General features: G+C 31.2%; 1 protein-coding gene across 2 annotated transcripts; it reads left to right on the forward strand.

The window, feature by feature from the left end:
- The first annotated feature begins 8,804 nt into the window (after positions 1–8,804).
- Positions 8,805–17,666, forward strand: LOC105134089 (nucleolar and coiled-body phosphoprotein 1). 2 transcript variants are annotated; one of them, XM_011038364.1, is made up of 14 exons: positions 8,805–9,191; positions 11,234–11,437; positions 11,555–11,736; positions 12,394–12,520; positions 12,608–12,805; positions 13,448–13,495; positions 13,564–14,700; positions 14,798–14,902; positions 15,378–15,451; positions 15,880–15,931; positions 16,167–16,253; positions 16,330–16,373; positions 16,572–16,646; positions 16,714–17,666. In XM_011038364.1, the coding sequence occupies exons 1-14, from the start codon at positions 9,084–9,086 to the stop codon at positions 17,234–17,236; spliced, it is 2,964 nt and encodes a 987-aa protein (XP_011036666.1). In that variant the 5' UTR covers positions 8,805–9,083; the 3' UTR covers positions 17,237–17,666. The 2 variants fall into 2 exon arrangements, with proteins under 2 accessions (XP_011036666.1, XP_011036667.1); XM_011038365.1 differs by having other exon boundaries at positions 16,717–17,666.
- Positions 17,667–25,378: the final 7,712 nt, after the last annotated feature.

Consider the following 25,378-nt stretch of genomic DNA (forward strand, 5'->3'; position numbering starts at 1 on the left):
TTTATTTATTAATCAATATAGATACTTAGGCCAACTTATTTGTATCTCGGTAATTTCATAGATTTTAAAATTAATAATTATGTAATTTAGGCCAACTTATTTGTATCTCGGTAATCTCATAGATTTTTTGTATCTCGGTAATCTCATAGATTTTAAAATTAATAATTATGTAAGTTTTTAATATCTTAGAGTGGGACTATTAAAAAATAAACCCAATAGTTGACAAGTTGTGCTATTTTTTAGGTTTATTGCACTATCTATTTTTTTACTACTTATGTGTGTGACTTGTGTGTGTGTGTGTGTGTTTTTTTTGAAGGTTCCGGCTCGATATCTGTTTTTTATGAAAATTTATAACATTAAATCTTTTAGTGATTTTTTGGATTTGATATTTAAAATAATTTAAAAAAAATAAAAAATATATATTATTTTAATATATTTTTAAATAAAAAATATTTTAAAGATTAATCTTGTTATCCTAAATAAAATTAAATCAAATTATAAATTGCTATGTATTCCAAAGGTTCGTCAATTTTTAAGATCATGAATTGAAATTGAGAAGGTGGATTTTGGAATAATTTTTTAAAAAATCAAAATAACTTTATATATATACACACACCCAAACTCAAAATTATCAAACACACACGAAATCTTTCGAAACTTTAATACATTTCGAGTTTTACCTAACCCAGCCCATATAATAATTGTCTGTAAAATATCAAACCCATTCGAATTAATTTGGGCAATTATCTATTGATTTCGGGTGAAACAGTCGTCCCAAAAAGAAAAAGAAAAAGAAAAGGAGTCACCTTAGCAAACATGAAACAATAAATTCAAGAAAGATTAAAAAAAAAAAAGACATGAAAGACAGAAGACCTTCTTGCCTCTCTCGGAGAATTTGCCGATTTCACGTGCCTCCTTGCGCTTATGCTCGAAGTGGGAGTGGCGGTACTGATGCCTCTTCAGACATGCCTCGAGTGGTTGTAGCTTATGTCTTTTATTGTGTTTGTTTTGGAAAAATATTAATTTGACATTTTTAATATATTTTTATGATATTATTATGTCATGTTAAAAATAAAAATAAATTATTTTAATATATTTTTAAATAAAAAAACACTATTAAAAACCATTATATATGGGGTGATTGGAAGTATAATAACGATTTTTTTAAGGTATTTTCTGTTTAAAAATATATTAAAATAATAATTATTTTAAATTATTTTTTATATTAATAAATTAAAATAATATAAAAATACTATTTTAAAATTAAAAATATATTTTAAAAAAAAAACAAAAAAAAACAAATTCATGCAGAACGCCTCTAAAATCACAGAGGAGATGAGCTTATCAAACTTATTCTGATATAGTATAAAAATAAAAATAAAAATTGGACCATTGAGATCCAAAAAAGAATGATAAAAACGTCAGGGCTCAGACCCCACTTGCGAAATGAAAGCCCGTGTCCAAAATACAATTTAAATTTGGTTTTTAAACCCAGACTCCCATTTCAAACTATAAAAATAAAAAGGGAGATAAATAAAATTATAAAAAGGTTTACAAAATATAAAAACATGAACTTTGAACACGTATCAACTTGCCACGCCAATTAATTCAGAAATAAAATCGAGCCTAGGATCTAGTTTCATTTTGTTTTCTTAAAAAAATCTGCAAGTAGAAATACATTTATAACATTAAAAAAAAAAAAAACAACCACCTCACCTTTAAAATATATACATATTTTTTAATATATTTTTATAGTTTAAAAAATCCAAATTTAAATAAAAAAATTATGCATATCAGATTTAATTGAAAACTATAAATATGAATAAACAAATAAAAAATAATTAACAATACTTGAAAATAAAACTTAAAAATTTAAGTGACAGATATAATCAAGATATTTAATCTTGAAATATGAAATATTTATCCGGTTATACTCACTAAGTTTATCTATTAAAATGTTTTTTTATTTAAGCAAACAATAATAAATATAAAAACACAAATTAAATTGATCGAATAAAATAAAAGAAAAAAAATAAAATATCATGTAAAACTGCACTTATCAAAATTTTATATGAAAATAAAAAAATTTATTTTCAAAAATAATGTTCATTCATGCAAAAGATAAATACATGTACGTGTGTAAATCATAAAAACTTTTTAAATTTATATGTATTACTAAAAAAAATCATCATTTAAAAGAGGTTTCCAAACAAAATGAAAAATAATATGTACTAATTTACATATAAATAAAAAATAGAGAAAAAACTATAAAAATAATTAATTTTAAAAAAAGCAAAGGTGAGGCGATTTGGGCGTTTCACCTTGTTTTTTTTTTTAAATAATGTGTCATTTGATTTACTTACATTTTGGCTATTTGGCAAAAAAAATCAAGATTTAATTTTTTTTATCTAAAAAATTATTTTTCAATCAATTTTTTATTTAGAATAATTATAAAACACCGTGAGAACCATAATAAACCTATTTATAATCTTAAAAAAATACCCAAAAAATAAAAATTATCCTAAATTCAAAATTAACCTTAACTCATAAGCTTTGTCATAAATTTTAAAAGTATAAAAACAACTAATATGAAGAGTCTTCATCAAATAAAATTATTTAATACAAATATAATTTATTTTGATGGTCTAAACAGGTGTGAACAATATTTTGTCTTTTTATGTTGCTATAATTCAGTTACTTTCTTTTTCAATCAGGGATTAAAAAACAACAAAAATAAATTTTTACACTAAAATTAAATTAGAAAAATATTAAGATGCTACAATTATATAATTTATACAAATTTTAAATTTTAAAAATAAAATATATCTCTCACAAAAGTTATGAGATTCCACCCATATTTGGCGTTTTTTTTTTATTATCAATGTCCCTCTTCTTTCAATCACGTGTTTTCATGTAAAATTAAAATTAATTAGTATTCAATTACAACGCTGAAAAGAAAATTTTAAAACTAAATTAATATACATTAAAGGATAAATAGCGCGCGCATGTGTGTCTGTGGGGGCGGGGAGGGGGGGGGGGAGCGCCATTATTCTTGATAATTATTAAAATAAAAAAATAATTATAATATTATATACCGAGATTAACCCCGTTGAGAGAAAGTTTTATGCATATACATATCAATACAATTAAATTTAAACCCTCGAGCAGATTAGATAAATTTAATAGTCTTGAGTTTTATAGTATTCAATTAACCCCGATTGAATCCATTTGAAATCTCAATTAAACCCCTAGTCATTTAAGCTCACAATCAATGCAAGTTACAAACAGGCATACAAAGAGTAACAATAAGCATAGATCCATGCATAAATTCATCAAAAATCCATTTATATTCGAATTGAAATTGAAGATTAGGGATCCAATCATCTGTGTCAGAATTTGAAGGACTAAATCTGAAGACATACACAAAACAAGGACTGAAATATTGTTCAAATCGTGTGGTTCCAGTCCTGTTCAATTTTAGGCGGCGCACGTACAAAGTCCGATTGATCATCCAGCCAGGACGAATCTAGTGGTCCAACGTGTTCCAATCATCGGCGGGCAGTCGTTAGGCAACAACAAGTGTCTCTCTCTCTATTGGTTCTTTAAGGACAGGGTACATCTTTTAAAGTTTTTTTTTTTTAATTTATATTATTTGAATGGGTTGGTGTTAAAAATAAAAAAAATTATTTTAATATATTTTCAAATAAAAAATATTTTTAAAAATAACTATTGTTACAATATTAAATAAATTCTCGGTATATATCTTGTTAGGAATTATTTATTTTTGTGTTTCGTAAATATTTTTAAAAAAATTAAATTTTTTTGTTTTAAATTATTTTTTATAATTTTAAAATTTTTTAATGTGATAGCATCAAAAATAAATTTTTAAAAAATAAAAAAAATATTATATTAATATATTTTTAAATAAAAAATATTTTAAAAAATAACAACTAACATATTATTAAATAAAATATTAATATATATATTTAATAGCTAACAGAGTAGTTATATATAACACCCATTCAATTCATGCAAATTTTGAAGGGTATTTTTTATTTTTAATATTTATTAAAATTTGATTGATAGGTCCAAAATAAATAAAGTTTATAAAATAAAAATATTTTTTAAATAAAATTATTATAATTATAAAAATTTATATATAAGAATTATTTTAAAATAATATTAATAAATACTTTATCAAGACTAGAAAATAATTTTTATTTGAGTGGAGACTGTATAGTGCACGTACATGTAATAAAAGACAGAAGAGGGTGTGTGTGATTCTAGTCTACCCGTACTCATCTACTTCCAAGGTTTTCTTTATTGACAGATATTTTTTATCGGGGAGACCTCATTCGAATCCAGAGAGCTCTTGACTTGGTGCATGGATCATTTGAGAGATTATGCCAATGGTGGCATGGACATCTATCACGGGGCTTATGAACACAATTTTATCTTTACGTGCATCGTTTGGGAGGTCAATGCTCCATTTTGCAGCTTGTATTAACCCTTATATATATATATATATATATATATATATAGTCCTCATTTAAAAAAAAAAATATTCTTAAATGTTATATTTAATAAGTATTAGAATTCATCATTTTTTTATTTTTTATTGAATTATCAAGTTTAATAATTTAGTTCTAGCATATTAGTTTGAGTTAAATTAAATAATTTTTTAAATCTTGTTTTAATAGATTTTCATCATTTGGTACTAAATTAAATGAAAAATGAGTTTTGCATGTTTTTTATTTGCTTATTATGAATTTATCATGGTCTCATGTGACATGAGCTATGAATTTTATGGGTTATCCACATTCATTTGGGTTTGTTTTTGTTTTTTTAATTTTATTATTCAACACTAACTTGATTAAGAATTTGACCTTGTATTTTTTTTATTGAGTTATTATGGTTTTGTGAACTACGTTTGACAAAATAACTTGAGTTGACTCGAGATATCTTTTTATTTTTTCTTGATGATTTTTTTTCAATTTAATCTTTCATTATTTTGTTGATTACATGTTTTTTTATTTATTTTTTATGAGATTATCATAGTATAATTACCTAGGTCAATAGTTAGCTCAATTACATTGAGGTTTTTTTGTTCTTTTTTTATTAATTTTTTATCTCACTATTCAATATTGGATTGATGATAAATGAAGATTTATAATCTATTTTCAATTTGCTTTTCATGAGATTAACCTAACCTTATATTCTAAATCACAAGTTTGGTTGATTAACTCAAGTGGTTTTTTATATTTTTTTAATTGATTGTTTTTTTTTACAGCATCAAGTTAACTGAAAATTAAGTTTTGTATTTAGTATATTGGATTGATTAAAAATTAAACTTGATATTATTTTATTTGTTTTTCACAAGATTATCAGGATCTGATGACATGAGTTGAGGATTTGATAAGTTTATTTCAGTTTATATGAGCAGATCCAACTTGCTGTCCTGATTGACATGAGTTTTTTTGTAATTGATTTTTTTTATTTTCACCATTTAACATTGAGCTGATTAAGAATTTAAATTTATAATTATTTTAAAAATTTTAATATGAAATTATCTTAATCTCACGACTCGGGGTTGACAAGATAACCCATATTGACTCGAGATATATATTTTTTATTTTTTATAATCAATTTATTTGTAATTTAATATTTGGTTGATTGAGAATTGAGTTTTATATTTTTTTTATTTGTTTTTCATAGTTCTATCACAATCTCATGCCTTGGGTTGTGGGTTACCTTAATTGCTTTTGATTTTTTTTTATTTTTTAATTTCATTATTTAATATTGAGTTGATTAGAAATTAAGTTTCATAATTTGTTTTAAAAATATTTTTATAAGGTTATCTTGGCTTTATGGGTTGGGTCATAAGTTTGGTTGATTAACTCATATGGTTTATTATGTTTTTTTTTTTAATTTCATCATGCAACATTGGTTTGACTAGGAATTAAATTTCATAATTTGTTTTGATTTTTTTCTATAGAATTACCTTAATCTCATTACCTGAGTTTGACATACTAATTCGAATTAAATTAAGTTTATTTTTCTAATTGAATCTTGTTTTCAATCTTATCTTTAAGCATTGAGTTGACTGGAAATTAAACTTAATAATCTTTTTTAATTGTTTTCTATAATGTTATAACATCTAATGATATAGGTAAGAAATTTGACATGATAATTTAAATTGATACAAATAAATCTAACATGTTATTATTTTAATATTTTAAAAAAGATATTTTCTTGATTTTTTAAGTTAATATCAATCATTTAGAATGTTTTTCTTGTCTTTTGGAAGATTGTTGGTATTTATTTGAATATCTGATCTTGTGTGTTAGCTGTTGTTTAGCTTCTCTCTACCGCTCCTATCCCTTGAGAGGTAGCCAAAAAATTTAAATAAGCTTTTTTAGATGGTGAACAAGCAGTCCAGATGATAAAGAATTCCTGTTTTATTTTCAGTTCCTATCGATGCGAACACGTAGAATTTAGCATATTACGATATATTACTCGTTTTTAAAATATTTTTTATATCATAATATATCAAAATAATATATCTTATTTTTTAAAAAATATTTTTAAGACAAACACGATTTAAAATATAAAAAAAATATTAATTTTTAGTAAAATAAGAGGCTGTTTGAGCAGAAGTATGGGTTGCAAAAAATGTTTTTTTTTGTTTTTTTATTAAAATATTAAAACAATTAAAATAGATAAAATTTTGAATTAATTGTATTTTTGACAATTTGCTTCTTCCTGCCTGTAATAGGCGATACCCGTGTACGAAGAATTTGTATCCTTGTTGATTTATTTTATGGTATTGTTAATATATTTTACCATTGCGTGTGAAGATCTGGAACAAAAACATAATAAGTTCACTTAAATTGATTTTAATAAATTTAATATATTAAAAAAAATATTATTTTAATAGTTTTAATCAAATTACATTTTTACTAGTCATTTGAATTATTTTTAAATCTCTAAAATCAATCAAATTAGCCTTAAAATAGTTTAATGTTTTTTCCCTACTCAAAAATATATTAACAATATCTAAAAAATTATTTTATATTTAATAAAAAATTATTCAACACAATAGCATAACACAAGTCCTATCAGGACAGAAGAGAAATGGATAACAGATAAAAAAGGGTATGTCTTTCCTGCCTTTCATGTTCTGTGCCGTTATCTGTCTCTGGCAGTTTATGCCATCACTGTCGGCGTCTTTCTATCCTAACCAAACACTAACTATACAAGAACAAAGCCAGTAACAAACCCAATCGAGAACAAAATAGTTTGAGGACCCAACTGAGAACCAGCGAATAGTTTGGGGACCAGTTCGAGGGAATCCAAAAATGGAAACTGATTTTGGCCGCATATGAGCCTTGTCAGCCGATTCCCTTACAAAGCAATGACAAGTGTAAGAAGAACAAGGAGAAAAAAAACAGCCGTTATTTGACCTTCCTTTTGTCCAAAATTACAACAATTTAAGTTTTTTTTCTTCTAGTAATTAATTGCAAAATAAGTTATTTAATGATGATTTTGGACTAATTAGCCCTTCATATTTTTGCATGATTTTATTCTCCCCTAAATTGACTCCATTTCCAAATAAATTAAGACTATTAATTCCTCCTTGCCTTGCATGGATACGCCACAAAATAATTGAAGCAAGTCTATAACTTCATGGCTACAAATGAACATCATGACATATCGACATGTAAGCCCAGAAAAGGTTTCTATAATTTGCCTGATGTCATTAAACAAAAATAGTAAAAAAAAGTATGCTGCTAGGGCATATATGTAAATAAAATTCCCAAAAAAGTTAAATAATCTATTTTTCAAATCACTCATGAACATGGGATTTTGGGTTAGATTATGTGACTATCTACATTTTTAGATTCCATAAAAGCATAGTTTTCTAAATTATTGCTGGAAATGTTTTTTATTCCTTTCATCATAATCCAACTCTTGTGTACATAATAAAGATATGTATTGTTGATGTCTAATTTGTTAATAATAATTAGTATTTTAATTTGCTCTATAATTATTTTTGAGTTTCAAGTTTTTCTTTTCATAAAAAATAAAAAAAATCTAAAAATCTAGCAAAATTTTCTTAAAACCCAAGCAATTGATTTCACGTGCAACTTAAACACGTGCAATCATCAAGTTAAAATAATTCAGTTTTATTGTTATTAAAATGATTTATAACTTCTTAATTAAACATTCAAATAATCTTGTTGATTATCAAGTTTATAAATATAAATCAATAATACGTGCATTGTTATAAAAAGAAATTATCCACTTACACGTTGTATGAACATCGATATATTATATTTGTTCTATAAAATTATCAATTATTATCGATCAATCTTCTTAGTTTTGAACACAAATGTATTTTTTTATATAATTTAGCTTGGGTTTTTAACTTTATTTTATTATTTGATTTTAAATATAAATATAACACACGTAACATATTCTCTAAATTGAATATAACACTATAAACTAAAAAATAAATAAATCAAATTAACATAATCTAAGTATCAATATTTTCTTTTATTTACTTGAATTAATATTTGATTCCCACCTCTTCACGGAGACAAATGAAATTACCAAAAAGTTTTTTATTTTTGCATGAAAAGAAAAATAAACATTTTTTTTTTTAAAATCAAAACCATAATAAAAGGGGCCCCACTCAAGAGAGCGGATTTGAAAGGAAAAAATAAATTAAAATTCACGAGCACACAAAAAATCCGAGTAAAAGCAAAGCTGCGGACGGACGGGTGGATTCTTGTCCTTTTAAATACACACACCCTCTCTCTCCCCAAAAACCAAAAAAAAAAAAAAAAAATCGAAACGTTCCCCCCCTCTTAAAAAAAAACCCTAATTTCAGAGTAAAATCACAAGGAGCTTCAAAAACTAGAGAATCGAAATCTGATTTTTGAATAGTTTGTGTGTTTGAAGGGTTTAAATGTTATGAGATTGGAGTAATTAGAGCGGTAGATTTTGAAAGATCTGTCTCTATTTAATTAAATATAATTGAATTTTAAGTGTTTATTTATTAGAGAAAGAGATTAGTACTAATGGCGTCGTCAAATAGTGATAAAGAGCTTGAACAGCAGTTACTGGAAGCTGGAACCAAGCTTCTTAACCCTCCTTCTTCGCTTGATGACTTGCTCCCTCTTCTTGATGTAAGCTCTATTTTTTTTTTGTATTTTTTTTATGGATTGTTGTTGACTTATGTAAATTAATGCATGAATTGGCTTTTGATATTTTTTTTAACGTGCTGTCGACGTTTGAAGATTCCATTTCTTTAATGATGTTTTTTATATTTTTGTTAGGTTTTTGAAGTGTTAATGGTCGAGTTGTTTTTGGTATAATTGCATGCATGGGTTTCTCATAACGTGTTGTTGAAGGTTGCAGATTCTGTTTCTTCAATGATGTTTTTTAATATTTGTGTTAGGTTTTTGAAGTGTTAATGGAGGAGTTGTTTATGGTATAATTGCATGTAGGGATGGATGGTGTGCTTTTGTTTTTGTGCGTTTTTTGATGGGAATTTATGGAAGTTAGATAGAGGAATTGAGTGAATTTAGTGAGAATTTTTTTGATGGGTGGGGATTTTTGCGCTGATTGATTTGAAAAAGGTCGTGAGGGTGGGTTACTTGGGTTTGAAAGTTCAAGAAAGGTTTTCATTTCGCAGGTTCTTATGTCACACTTGACACATGGTATAACGTGTGTTTTGCGGGTGTGTTCCCGTGTAATTTAGAAGCATGTCCATGCGCGGGTTTTTTGGCTTCTTTTTGGGGTGATAGCTTGGGTTTCTGCATTGAATAATGTCTATTTTGGTGTTTTGAGTTTGCGAGACGGTTGGAAATTGTGTAATTAGGTTATATGGTAGTTTGTCTGTTTTCAGGTATGCGCGCGTGTGCACGAGATTTTGAGTTTTTAATTTGGGATTACTTTGGATATTGCATTTATAGCAAGGACATATTAGTGTAAAGGTCAGGAGATTTGTTGGAAGGGTCTAATAAATTTTGTACCTTATATTTTTGTTCTCATGCTTAATAGAAATTGTAGTTTTGCTACTATAAATAGTTAATGGCAGGATGGTTTTGCAATGAGAAAATTGAAGTTGTTAGATATCCACTGTTCTGGATGATATCAATGACTTCATTTAATTTTAATCAAGCAAATTGAAGTGGAGATTGAGAAATAGAAGAACACCTAAAGACCGAATACCACATCACCGAGTTGGTTTGATGGAAAGTTTTGTTAGAGAATAATTGGTGGGATCAAGTAGGATGTCTATCTATTATCTCCTTCTACAAATGGAGATTATAGTAGTTGACTATTGCTGGTTTTCCAATTCAGGTGAGGCCGTCTGCATGCTTGCATTGCATTTTTAGCTCCCTGAGGATGCGTGAGACCATGAACGGTGATATAAAGTTGTTTAGGGCGCGTGCATGGCCTTATCCTTCCCAATAAGCATAAAAGTCAATTCACATAAATACTTTCTGTTAATGCTTGCCTTTTTTCATTGAAAACAAGAGGAGTGATGTTATAACTTGCCTTTTCTTGTCTCTCATTGTTAGTTAATATGGTAACACCCTTCAACTCTTCTGATTTTGTAACTTTATGATGCTTAAAGCTTTGGTGAATTTCTTTCATATGCCTATGGTTTCTCTATGGGGCAGTATCCTTGAATGAGTTTTTTCTTCAGTAAAATTATTTCTTTCTATTATCATAGTTATTTTTTTAAGTGTACTTTCTCCATGGCCACCATCGACACTTGACATTGCACTGTTTGAACAAAAGTTTTCTTTTCTCTATTCACTCTGGTATGAAGCAGGTAGAAAACCAGCAATATTTATCATGGATATGCACGCATATATATGTCTTCATGTCTGCTGCGCTCTTACTGATATGGTTTCATTTCGTTGGTTTTCTTTTATAATCAGGTATTACTTGGCTTACAAGCCACTGTATGTTGTCCAAGTGTTGTTATGTTTGTGGGGTAGAGCAGTAGGAATCAGTTTGAGATTATTTGACCTTTCTATAATAGGATGAATTACCTCCCTATGAAAATAGAGGCATTATGTTCCTCTTGATTTTTCTTTGATATGTTGGCAATTAAAATCTCAATTTCCTACCTGTAATTTTACCGTAAGATTTAAACAATTTTAAGTTATTTGTTTGCTCATATCATTTCTTCTTCCCTGTTATGTAATTGTAGCAAGTTGAGAATTGTTTGTCGAAGGTGGAGCAGTCGCCTTTAAAATCAATGCAAAATGCACTCTCTCCTTCGCAGAATGCTCTGGTCACAGATCAACTCTTTAGGCATTCAAACATTGATGTGAAGGTTGCCGTTGCCTCATGCATTAGTGAGATAACAAGAATAACTGCACCAGATGCACCTTATGATGATGATCAGATGAAGGTCTGTGGTTTTTGACATCTTATAATTTTTAATGGCTTTAGAGCCTGTGCTGTATTGTTACCTTATCTTGATCATACTTTCTGTTTTTTCCTCTTCTTCAATTTCATGGGCACGCAGGAAGTTTTTCAGCTGATTGTATCATCATTTGAAAATCTAGATGACAAATCTAGTCGGTCTTATGTTAAGAGGGCCTCGATTCTTGAAACTGTTGCGAAGGTTAGGTCGTGTGTGGTGATGCTGGATCTTGAATGTGATGCACTGATAATTGAGATGTTTCAGCACTTCTTTAAGGCTGTAAGGTATGGAAGAATATCTTCATTGGAAAGGTTATGTATGCTGTCTTGTTGGTTTTGGCAGCTTCCTTATGTCTTTTTGAATTTCAGTTGCTTCCTTTAGCTATTTGCCCTGAAAATTACCTTTAAGATTATATGTTTTTTGCAAGAAATATTATGCTCAAACATGCTTCTCCCTTTTTTTTGATTGTCTTCTGTGTCTCATATGCATGATCGTGGCTGGCTGGCCCTTGAGGCTTTGGGTGATGTAGCATTTTTAGAGATCACATTGGAATTCATTTGGTATTGATATAAGGATTACTTTTGGTCTTGCTGTAGTAATGTAGGTAATGTGGGGGGTTTTTGAGTTAATTGTTTGATTTATTTAAATCTGCAAAATGTCAACATTCGTAATGCTTAATGTTATATTTTGCGATGAATTTCCAGTCCAACATGGTCCATGGCTACGCTATGGAATGTGTAATGGGCTCAAACCCGTGTATTGATAATATTATCTGCTCTTGCTTCTTAATTGAGCTGATTCCTTTATTTTATGTGTGTAGTTCCAAATGAACATTGCTGGTGTGCTGTGTAATGTTATATGAATCAGGAAATGATTGTCTGTTGAATGGTGACTGTTTCGTCTTTAATTTGTTTCTATTGATGGTTTATTCTTTTTTTAAGGGATTATCATCCGGAAAATGTCCTTTCATCAATGGAGACCATCATGTCCCTTGTCTTAGAAGAAAGTGAAGATATCTCTGTGGAATTACTGTCACCCCTTTTAGCTAGTGTGAAAAAGGGCGATGAGGTGAACTATCTCTAGTTCATGGCACAAGCAGTCTGTTTATTTCCATTCGTTTCCATGAATGAACTAACCGCTTTTACTGTTTTGCAGGAAGCTCTACCTGTTGCCCAAAAGTTGGGAGAGAAAGTACTGGAAACCTGTGCTGCGAAGGTTAAACCTTACTTGATACAGGCTGTGAAATCTTTGGGTGTATCTTTACATGACTACAGCGATATTGTTGGTTCAATATGCAAAGAAATCTCTGGTACCATTGAGCAGAAAGATGTCCAGGCTGGTGATGAAAATAAGGTAAGCTTGTTGTGCTACTAAAGATAACATTCTAGTTATAGTACTGATTTAACCACTCATTTAATGGTGTATCTTGTGCTGCCATCATTAAGCTGTATTTAATATATCTAGTGGCGTTGCTGTTTATTTTCTACAGATGATTTAATGAAGATTCTCAACCCTTTTTTGCCACTTCATTCTTTATTACTGAATTTGAATTGACTGAATTGACACATCATTTATCTAGTATATTAGATATCCCAATATTCATTGTTGCACCACATAAGTCAAACCCCTACTATTAGTGGTGATGAGAAGTCTTTTGATAAGTGCTTGGCATAAAGTTTTTGTTATGTGTATTGCCTTGTATTTAAGATTGCTATTGCTGAAAAACCACGATCTCTATTTGTGCTAGGACGGAATTGCATCCTTCAAGCAATTGGTTCATCTGTGACTTTGTGTATGTTGACTCTAATAAAAATTGATTTGGAAGTTTTTTGGTTTTTTATTCTGATTTTTTTTGTCAACAGTTTATTGTGCATCGAATCTAATCGAAACTGGTGACTAGTGGTATTTGGTTGATGCTGGCAGCTGTTTACTGGTTCAATATTTTTTCTTATGGTCCAAATTCGATTTCTCATAGCTGCCCTTGACTTGTTGCAGGCTGAAGAGAGCAAGCCAGCTGGGACATTGTCAGCTGCTGCTGCTCAGGCATGGCACCTTCCCTTCTAATTTTTTTTTTAATTTATATTTATTTTTGGGTTTTTGTTTTTCTGCAGGTTGATGAAGAGGAAACAACAGAAGTGGCCACTCCTAAACAAGCTGATCCTGCAATTGACAAATCTCCAAAGTCAGCTGTGAGCAATGGTGTTGCTCGGACTGGGGAAGATGACTCCTTGGCAGATTCATATTCCTTGAAGAAGCAGGAGGATAATCATACTGATCAGCTGAAAAGCATTGATATGCCAAGTAATGGTGAACCTGCCATTTCAGATGCTGAAAAGGTAGCAAACACAGAAAATGAGGCAGGGCAAACAAGCAAGAAGAGTGCTGAGAAGTCTTCAATGAAATTGACGGAGCCTTCAGAGAGTTTTTCTGCTGACCCTGAGAAGGAAGCTGAGGAATTGCCAGATGATAAAATTCACAGCGAGGATATTCCCAGTTCTCATAAAGATCAATCTGTTGAAGAAGCAATATCTTCTGAGAATATAAGAGAAAATGTCACCCAGCCTTCCTCTCCTAAGGCATCAGAGGGTGAGTCTGTACCTGTCGCTTCCCCATCTGTTGGCGAAAGCCCTCCTGATGAAAGTGTTTCCAAAAAGGGTGGACGATCAAAAAAAAAGGAGAGCTTGAACAAACATTCTGCACCATCTGCTGATGTTCCAAAAAAGGTATCTGATGGAACAAGTGATTCAGAAGTAAAATCACATAAACACTCTGGAAAGAAGGCATTTGCTGGGACTTCCAGTGAGGATAAGACACCAATGATGACAGATGCATCCAAGAAGGAAGGCGGCACCACTAGTGAACCAGAGGCAAAATTGCTGAAGCAATCATCAAAAGAGGTGGACACATCCAAGAAGGAAAGTGACACTGCAAGTGAACCAGAGGCAAAACCACCGAAGCAGTCATCTAAAAAGTTGGACGCATCCAAGCGGGAAAGCGACGCCTCTGGTGAACCAGAGGCGAAACTGCCAAAGCAGTCATCTAAAAAGGTGGATGCATCCAGGAAGGACAGCAATACCACTGGTGAATCGGAGGCAAAACCGCTGAAGCAGTCATCTAAAAAAGTGGATGGAAGTAGCAGCAATGATGGGTTGTCTTTAAAGCAATCCGAGGATAAGAAGCGTCAGAGTCGTGGAAAAGCAGCTTCAGAAAAGCATGCGACCAAAAGTTCAACTAAAGATGATGACAAAGTACTTGCTTTCTTTGCCATTACTTGTGAGTTTACTGTTTATTTGCTAAGTCCGTTAATTAATGAGTTTTTTATTGCTGTTATCATGATTTATTTAGGAAAAGACCCCTTCAACCAAGTCAGCTGCAAAATCAGCAAAAGAGGAACAACACTTGGAGGAGACCCCTGTGACTAGTACCAAGAGGAAGCGTGGTGATGAAAAAGTATGTGTTCTTTATACCTAAAGTCATACATATCTACAACAATTGATTCTTATTTGATATTTCAGTTTGTAGCTTATCAGGTATGAGTGGTTTACTTACTGAACCGTAGATAGACAGTACTGATGTGGTGCCCATTTAAAATGTTTTTGTTTGACCAAATTTACAATTTATAGCATCTAATTGTCAAATGGAAACATTGGAATTTTTTTGTTAAATTTCCACGATACTTCCAAATGGTTATTTTGTATGTTAAATCACACACTATGTTCCCTGTCCTGTCCTCTGTATTATTCTTTAACGTTCTGCTTTCTAGTATTACAATGTATGGTTGAATAAATACATATAACAGCTGTATAATATCTGTTTCTTTTTTGGGTTCTGTAGCCTCTGAATTTAAAATACCTTTGTGTATGCTACTTCGGCTTGGAGACTTTTTCTTTAGGATTATTTCCTAATTAAGTGATAATTGTGGCAGGGATCTGATATTAAAGAATTTGATGAAAATGTGGTTGGTTCAAAGGTTAAAGTATGGTGGCCAAAAGATCGCCAGTGAGTTCTCACCTCTTCTTGATTTTTTAGTAATGCTTTCATTAGTTATTGCTGAAGGTTGATGTTTGTACTATTATTGAACTGGTACTTGTGTATATGTGCGTGTCTACACTTAAGAGCCATTCTTTCAAAATCTTGATATGATCGTTATTTCCAACCTGGCTGTTTTTCTTCATATTGTAGCATTTATCTTAATGCATTTGAATTGAAGTTCAGGCTACCCAATGTTATTTCTTGTGCCAAGCAAGTTTCTCCAATCATGGGCATCCCTTTGGCTTCAATCACCTCACTTGTGGGCCTCTCCTTATTGTTGAATAAAATTTTAATTATCATTTTTAGTCCTAATTTTCCTTCTCTCATCGGCCACAAGTACATTGCACTCTTCACTATGCATAGAGAGTTCTCATGTTCCTTGTGTGATTTTGCAGATTTTACGAGGGTAAAATCGAATCTTTTGACTCGATTAAGAAGAAGCATAAGGTATGACCTTTATTAAGGATGCCTGGTCTTGATTGTCAATATAAGTTAACATGGGTTTGGAATTTGGGTACTTGCTTTTATTTGGGTCTTATCTTTTTTCTGGAAGGACTAATTTAATTTTATAACCTTCTGCATGTGAGTACCTGAATACTTACAGGTTTCTGTGTTTTTGACTTATTGAAAGAAGAAAAGATAGGGTTTTCTGTTCGAGTTAGATGTCTTTTTACTTTTGTAGGTTGTATATACCGATGGTGATGAAGAACTTTTAATCCTCAAAAGGCAAAGGTTTGAGTTTGTTGATGATGACTCTGAGTCAGAAGAGGTGGGTGGCTACCTGGCTTATCTCCTATTATATTTTCAAGATTTTGTCATTTTGTGCTAAAACATTTCATTCACAGGAAGAAGCAACTGATCACCCAAGTCCTGAAATGTCTTCTGAAGCGTATGTGCCCTTTATTGTTGTATATTGGCTTCTCAATTGACAATTACATCATGTTTTTAAACTTCTGATTGTTTCCCCCTTGTGACCTGAGTAACCCATAAATGATATGTGCTCTTCAAATGCAGGCCTCAGCTCAGTGGCTTGTGTGATCTGAAATATGTCCCCTTATATGGTTTCATTTTTTATGATTTTAAACAGGCCTCTGAAGAAGAGAATGAAAACAAGTTCTGATAAGTCGTCTAAGCAAGGAAAGGTGGATGCTTCCCCAAAAAGGTTTGTTATAACTCTTCTGAAGCTATGCCAGTTTCACTTGCTGGGTTTCTAATAAATATTTAATCAGTAGGGGCAGCGGAGCTTCCTCCAGCAAATCCAAAATTGCAGCTGTAAAATCAGGAGGAAAGTCTAAGGAAGCTGGTAAAACTGTTGGGAAATCTGTAGATGAATCGAAAGTTAAGAAATCAGATGTTCATGGCAAAACCAAGGATCATACCCCTAAAAGTCGAAGCAAATCTGACTTTGCTTCAAAAACTGCCAGCAAATCAAAAAATGACAACCCTGTGACATCCAAGACTAGCAAGTCCAAGGAGGATGGCACAAGCACTCCCAAAATTTCAAAGTCCAAGCATGAGACCCCAAAGGTTTCATCCTCTAGTGCCAAGGGTAAAGCCTCAAAAAGTGGTGGCAAATCTGATGTCAATGGTGCTGGAAAGTTGAAGCATGGCTCATCTAAGGTGAAAGAAATTGATGATGAAGAGACCTCAACAGATTCAGAGAAAGTGCAGCAAAGTGCGAAGGTGAAAACTGGAAGCTCATCCAAAGGAGGTAGTGAGGCTAAGAGTGGGAAAAAGCGGCGAAGAGTTTGAAGTTGAAGATCTCTCCTTAACCGGCGCATGTTGCAAGCGGAGTTGTTTCTTGTCCCCAACACATGGACCTTGATTGCCTAGCTCTCTTTGACGTCCGTCCTGGAGTAGTTGGGGCCACACAGTAAGCCATGCATTTGGTATTTATTACCATCTTTGATGCGATCCCAAGTCATTGGCTTAAGTTTGTTAGTCTAGTTAATGGTTGCCTGTAGGATTAGGTTTCTTCTATTTTGGTTTTAGATGGTATCTATGTTGTTTGGGGAGTGACTGTAGAGAATAGATCGAGTTAGTTTGTTGAAACAGATGCCTTAATAGATAATGACAGATCCATGAACATTGCCATTGCTATGTCGTCCTCAATTCACAATTGGATCATTCTGGTCGATAAATCTCCGTGTCTCTGTCTGCTATAAAAATCTACCTACAGGAACTCTCTGAAACGGCCATGAGGGACCTGAAAACCCTGACTGAAACGCGGCCAGAATTCTAAAAATCTGGGGAAGGCTGTGTGGCATAATCATTTTGGCTGTTGTCACGACTGATTCTAGTCTGCTTGCTCAAAATACCAAAAATTCGAAACGAAAGCAAGAAGAACATCATGGGGGTGGTGGTGGTGCTGGTCCTTGTGCTAGAAGATCATTTAGGGTAAATTTTAGTTGGGATAAGCAATGGTTTTGTTTTGTGAGTGATTTGCACAAGATGAGAGGATATCAGAGAGAAGAACATGATGAGCTTAGGCCCTGCTTGGGATTTTGAATTCGGTTTGCATGGTTTTGAAAAAAGCATTAAATCTTAGCTTTATCAAAATCAAGGTTTTAAATGTACTGTTTTTAAATTATCAAATGCTTTGTTTTTATTTATTTTTATACATGGATTTATATGCTTACATTTCAAATTTTATTTTTTCATAAGCTAAAATAATTTGTTTTTCTATTCATATGAGATTTTATTTCACAATAATTTTAACTAAACACAACAAAATATTAAACTTATTTTTTTGAAGCTGTAATTAAAAGTATTTTTTTTGTAAACAGTAACCACAACAGTTTTTTATAATGCTAAAATACAGATTTGGGTGGATTTTGGGCTTGATCCTGTAGTTCGTGGGCTATTATTTTGTCTTGAGAATTGACTCCTCAATATGACCAGCCAGGTAGAGTTTTAAAACTAGGGCCGTCAGAAAATAGAGAAAGGAAGAGAGACCCTCTTCTCCAGACTTCGACGCTTCTTGGGTTGGATGTGTCCTCGGGGATTTTGTTTTTGTTTACTTTTCCAAGGCTAATAATATCGCATATAGAGACTAAATCTTCTCTGTGTGTTGATCATGGAGGATACATGCAAATTAAACTCATCTGGGTCTGGTAATTCACTTCCTATCTGAGCTTGAGAAGCCATTAACACACACCCACGTGTTACTATAATGTTCTATTATGATACCGAGTGAAGTTCTTTTCAATGTTTTTAAATTAAAAATGTATTAAAATAATATTTTTTAAATTATGAGATTAGCAGGTCAAGATCATTTAAAATCATAAAAAAAACATTAATTTAATGTTTTTAAAGTAAAAAATAATTTGGAAAACAGGTTATAACGAAAAAAATAAACCCTCGTACACGGGATATCGAAGAAGCAAAATCCAACAAACTCCTTGTCGGATCCCATTAAAGTTTATATTATTGGATGAACACTTTCAACACTCCAATAAATTGTTACATTTCATTTCTAAAGTAGCCACAATTGACTTCCACCGGCAGTGTTATTATTAAATTGGATCCAAGGCTTAGAATTTTCTCTCTAGGTGTCCTTGTAGTGATGATGCCTCAATATTGCATACCACTGTGCCCAGTACACGAAAATATGTTGTGCCTTATCCAAGTTCTTCTCTCGTTAACAGTGACTTCCTTTTGGCTATTTTTCCTTTTTATTTAATCCTTTCGCAACCACTCGCTCCCATTCAGAGTCAAGTAGTGTTTTGTCCACTTGTTTTCTTATTACAGAATCATATTGCTCCAATATTAATATTCATCTCGGCAATCATATGGTAGGTCTAACTTTCGTGACCACCGGCCCCAATCCCCACATGCAACAGCAACTTGCTTCCTCCTGCTTAGTGGAGTGCCGCTTTTGTTTGTTGGTTGATGTTGAAACTCTGATTCCAATTCCCTTTTCGTCTCTCTCAATTTCTTACACTTTCTCCTGGGGTAAATGATCTCATTCTCCATTAATTCGTTAGTCAAATGTTACTGCAAATTAAGCAAAGTGTTTAGTGATGCGTGTATCTTTAGAGAGCATGCTAGATACCATGAACCACTTGGTAACCAAAGAGATTGTATATTCTACTCCTATAATGAATTATGAATGGTTGGAGTCATGCTTTAAGTGGGTTGGTGATGAACTTACGGCTGATTCTTCATGTATCTTTAGAAGCTTCTGTCCCCATATAGTGTGATGAGAGAGTCTAAAAGGGAATTTTGTAGGATGAGACGTGGTGTTTCTTGATGGAGCTAGATGTAGGTGAAAGCTATGTATTCATTGCCACCATTTATATATATAGTGTACATACGAAGATGCGGCTAATTAATTAGTAGAGGCATTATCGTTGAGCAACTAGTTTTAAAGTGCCGTAATAATAATTTCATCTTGATTAGTGGGGTTTTTCATGCCTTGGTTGCATAGATTCTGGACATCAAGCACACGCTTTTGAGAACTTGAATAGTTAACATCTACTTGATTTGGTATGTATCAAGCATGTGTTCTTGGCACATTTCTCAAGTGATAATGTCATTAGCTCACGAGAGCTTTGATAACACCAATTGTGGAGCAGATTTAACCACAATTTTGGACAGAAAGTTGTGGTTTGTCAATGTCAAGATCGTTGGTGTGATCTTGAACACTATTCGATCCATGTATATTGGATAATGATAAATGACACACGGATCAAGAAGACGAGCAAACATGATGTGGGTGGAAATTAAGCCCCCATGGAGATCTTCAGAGCAAGGTGGTTTAGTTTAGTTGTAGGAGCTCGATAAAGATTTCAATTCCTTGAGAATTAATGTATCGCAGGAAGTGGTTTAGTTTAGTTGTAGGAGCTCGATAAAGATTTCAATTCCTTGAGAATTAATGTATCGCAGGAAGGTTAGAGAAGACAGGTCTCTTTGAAGTCTGAACATGGATTATAATTCTGGAAAAAATCTCAGATTAGCCACCAAATCATCTACCTATTATCAACAGAATCTCCAAGCTAATAATTTCTTCAATCAAATACCCAATTTATTAATTGTATTAGAATCCCTCAATTGAGAATCCCCATCCATACTGGATAATAATTTCTGTTACAAGGAATTTTTTATGCAATAAGATAACTATTTTGAACATAAATTTGTAATGATTTTTAAATGACGATCCAGTTTAAGGAATTAATTATAATATGCTAGAGATCCAACTGAGAAGCCTTGTTGTTTAAAAAACACATCAACAATCAATAGATATTAGATGTAAAGTTTGGAAAATAGTTTGGATTTCTTTTAGTTATCAAGATCATCCAGAAAGTAATTTCTTCATGAATTTCTTAAAATTTGTAATGATTTTGGATGGGAGTTTAATGGAGTAATTATTTTGAATTTTAGTAGGTGGATGAAGAAATCTAGTTGAGATTTTTTTTTTCTTCCTTGATGATTACATCGAAAATCAAACATAGTTGGCGCCACTTTGGGAGAAGTAAATATTTTAGCATATATCTTTAGTTGGATGTGCCCATGGTGCTATCAATTCTATTTTTTTTCCCTTTCTTTTCCATGCAGAGAATTATATTTTTCTATAAATTAACTTTATTATCTCTTATAAAATATGATAAATAAAGAGCCACAAAAATATACATGTTTATAAGTTTGAGATTTACACTTTTAATTACCAGACTAATATATGACAGATAACATAAAATAAGATTTCAAAAATATACTATTTTAAAAATTTAATGAATTATGAAACATATCTAGAATCCAAGCTTGAGTACAACTTATCTTCTGTAGTATCTAGTACATCATGTAGTCCATTGTCATACTAGAATGAGGATTGATGGCATAACTTTTAAGAAGTTTAGTTGATCAACTTGCTCATGATATACTAGTCTTTAAATTGATTATAGGATGCCCACATAACCTAATAAAGCAACACAACTAGGTAGAAAGATTGATAAATCTAAAAAAATAAATCCTGAATATAGTTACAATTGAATACACGAGTTTAGATAAATATATTCTAACATTGAATTAATCTATCTATTCTTTCTACGATTAATACTTCACATTAAATATCTCACCTTTTCTTGTCATAATTGAGCCTATAAAATAGAGTTAGGGATGCTCATTTATATTGACTAATTTACAAGATATCACTTATTCTATTTAATAGTGAACCACTAACCATAAAGTTTTGTTAACCTAAATGATTGTCACTAACTTAAGTATAGCAATATTTTCCCTATTCTACCATTATTTCGATGCAAGTTAGCATAGTTCATGGCTATATAAATATTGATGAATCACCAAATAAATTAACATGTTTTAATTCTCAAATTTCTCAATGCATATTCATCTTCTTCTTTGATCATTATTTTTTAATTTTCAAATTTCTCAATGCATATTCATCTTCTTCTTTAATCATTATATCTTTTTTAAATTCTCCAAACACATATACTATATAGTTTTTATTAGGGGTGTTTTAAAAAACCAACTAACTGATTAAACCAAAAAAATCAAGAAACATTATCCCAAAAAACCAAACCAATAGAAAAAAGTGAATAAATCAATAAAAAAAATTAAAAAACCATCTGGTCCGGTTCGATTTTGTTTCAATTTAAAAAAGCTTAAACCGATTAAGCTAGACCAAACCGAACTTATTTAATTAAATATAAAAAAAAAGATATAGAAAGAAAATCCTAACCCTAAGTACCCTAACCTTTCCGGCCACTTCTCTCCCTTTCTCTCTCTTTATTTTCCTAACCTTTTCAGCTGTCTCTTTCCTTCCTTTTTTTTAAGTCCTCCCTTCCCCTCCCTCTATCCAGTTGCTCTACCCCTCCCTCACTCCCACTCCTGTGTGCTCTTTTAAAAATGTGTTTTTTTAAATGACAATATTTATTTTTTCTATCATAAGATTCAATGTGGTTTTGTATGATCTCAATCTTTAAGGCTTCAGGGGAACATAAATCATCTCGAAGAATCAAATCTGAACTTCTAGTTCAGGTAGATGGTGTAAACAATAGTCCTACTTGTGAAGATGACCATCGAAAAATAGTGATGGTTTTGGCAACTATAAACTTTTCTTGGGACATAAATGAAGCACTAAAATTAATTTATTGTCTTTTGATAAATATTTTTTGAGATTTTTTTGCCTCTGAAATTCTTAGATCCATCCTAAATGGCAATCTATCCAAGATGTAATACAACATCTCATTCCTCTAATAGCACGAATCCCGGAGATATGGAAATTGCTCTTTAGAGAATGATAATTGGTTACTAAATGCAGGTGCATGTTCTAGATTAAGGTATACAATGACTTATTTTGATTTTTTCATCCTTGGTCAACTTTCAAGAGTAATCTCCACGTCCCAGATTAAGATATACAACAATAACAACAAATTAATTTTTTTGATTTTTCTGGCTTTGAATGCTAAAAACCAACCCGAACCGAACAAAAACCGGTTCGGTTTAAACTGATTTTCGATTCTGTTCGGTTATATTAACAAGGACTACTATTTTCCAGCTTGGTTGAATTTTTAGATTAAAACCGAACCGAACTAGACCATGAACATCCCTAATTTCTATGGCTCCATTCATCATACATCCGAGTCAACTCAAGCACCAAAGATCCTTTAAATACAGCATTGAATTTGTTCAACAAAGGGAAGTTATTTTTTCATAATTATTTTTATTTTAAAAAATTAAATATTGTGTTGAATAATTTTAGGAATTAATCTCTATAACAACTCTATAATTATTTTAAAATTTCTCTCTCTTCAAGAAAGATATAGAACTAGCATAAATAAAACTATTTAACTAGTATTTCAATAGAAATCATAGAGAATAAATTCGGCAATAACTAAAAAACCGAATTATAATTTCCTTTTTTGAAAATTCTATCTTCTCCATGCTCTCCTTCCTTTTTCTTAGCTCCGGCAAGGTCACAGGTGTCTGCGATCTTCAAGTTCAATGGCATATTCACAGCCTTTCAACCCATTAACCAGATTTTCTTTACAGAAACTGGGTTTGCTAATCGCATGCTAGCTGTGGTGCACAGCATATGCTTATCTCGTTTTGAAAAAAATATTAATCTATCTGTAGATTTTCCCTCTAACCTAGTTCGTCGTATAATTTTATGAATTCAAAGGGTAATATAAAATCAATACATGTCATATGGGGTTGCAATCCCCAACCAATCAAGATTCCTTGTCCAAGGTTCCCGATGACATGGAGTGTGGGGATAGGTGAGAAGCAATAAGCAGTCTTGTCTGCAACTGAGGCAGCAATTAATATATATACAAACTAATTATTTTTATATATAAATTAAATGAATAATGTTGATTTTTTTTTCCCTTTCTCTGCCTCCCCACCCCTAATATCTTAGATAACTTTTTTTTTTTATACGTAAAGGTATTTCAGCACAAAATTCTAGTTATTTTGGACCAGAGCATACCTACTCACTCAATTGGACTCCAACTCATGAATTTAGAATTAAGATTCTGTGGAGAATTACAAAAATAAAATCTTTCCTTAGTGTAAATTAAAAATGGCTTTTTTTCTCCACAGATCAATACTTTTTTTTTTTTGCTAAAAAGATTATGAGATTTAAACATATATAAGCAAGCATCTCTCGAGCCATCTTAATTTTTACCATGTTCTTCATGCATAATTTACTGAATTAAAACAAATAAAAATATAAAAAAGGGATGCTTTAATTTTTACGCCAGTTTTTTGTTCATCATGGCTTTAAAATTAAGAGGTTGATACATTTTTCTCTTCCTCTTATACCTTAAAACCTTAAATAATTAGATTGCTTTTTTTTTTTTGTTTTTTTATCAATCCTCTATTATAGGCATTAGATTGCTTGAGAGATTAATTCAATTTCATTATTCTCATGGCCATAAAATTGTATAAAAAAAATAAAAATCCCATTACATTTGCGAGACTGTAGCCTTAGATCAAGTTGTAAATTCAGACTTCATCATCTCCAAATAATTAATTTATTTTAGTACAAAAAAAATAATATCCAGAGCAATTTGAACACCGAGACAAAATTAATTTCACATGAACGAAAAGCTTTCACTTCCATAAAATTAGAGCAAGTGCTATACATGTTCCATGAGAAGAGGTGAATAAGAATACACATATCACACAATGATCAAGAACTTTTTCCTCTGAAAATAATTGTAAACAAATTTATATTGTACTAAAATACGTGCTTGCCTTAACTATATTTATACGAGTGGTCCATGACCTTAAGCTTACAATTTACCAAAATATGTGCTTGCCCTAGCTATGTATGAGTGGTCCATAACCTTCTCCTTCCTCCATATCCTAAGTTGCAAGCTTTGAAGTTTTTAAATGAGGAAAGAAAAGGTAGATAAGTGGGTCTTTAGAGGCTTTAATGGCGTGGTCTCTGCTTCCCATAAATTCATACTCTTTCCAGTCTGTTTGCACTTATTTATCAATTCGCACAGTATTTGGAGCGCCTGGTCCTTTCAATGTATCGCATGTATAAAATTGTTAGAATGCATGGATAATTAATTAATATGAAATTCTTTCAATTAAGTAGTTGTTATAAAACATTTTTCTACAGATGAGAAGCAGTTGAAAAGTGGGGATTGATTTGGATGGAAATAAAAAAAAAGAAAAAAGAAAAAGAAAAAGAAAAAGAAAAAGAAAAAGAGAGAAAAGGCATTAGATCGATCATATGGTTCAATTATTTCAAAAAATATAACTTATAAAACCGGATTTCTTCTTTATATATGGAAAACTTCCATTCCATCTCTCTTTGTATTCTTCACTTACTGCCCTTTTATATATATATATATACATGTAAGAAAGTTCATATGGCTAACGATAATCGAAAGGTTATCTCGTAGTTAGTTAATGATAAATCGA

This window comes from Populus euphratica, unplaced genomic scaffold (genome assembly GCF_000495115.2).
Source record: "Populus euphratica unplaced genomic scaffold, PopEup_1.0 scaffold40.1, whole genome shotgun sequence".
In the NCBI taxonomy this organism is placed as follows: Eukaryota; Viridiplantae; Streptophyta; class Magnoliopsida; order Malpighiales; family Salicaceae; genus Populus; species Populus euphratica.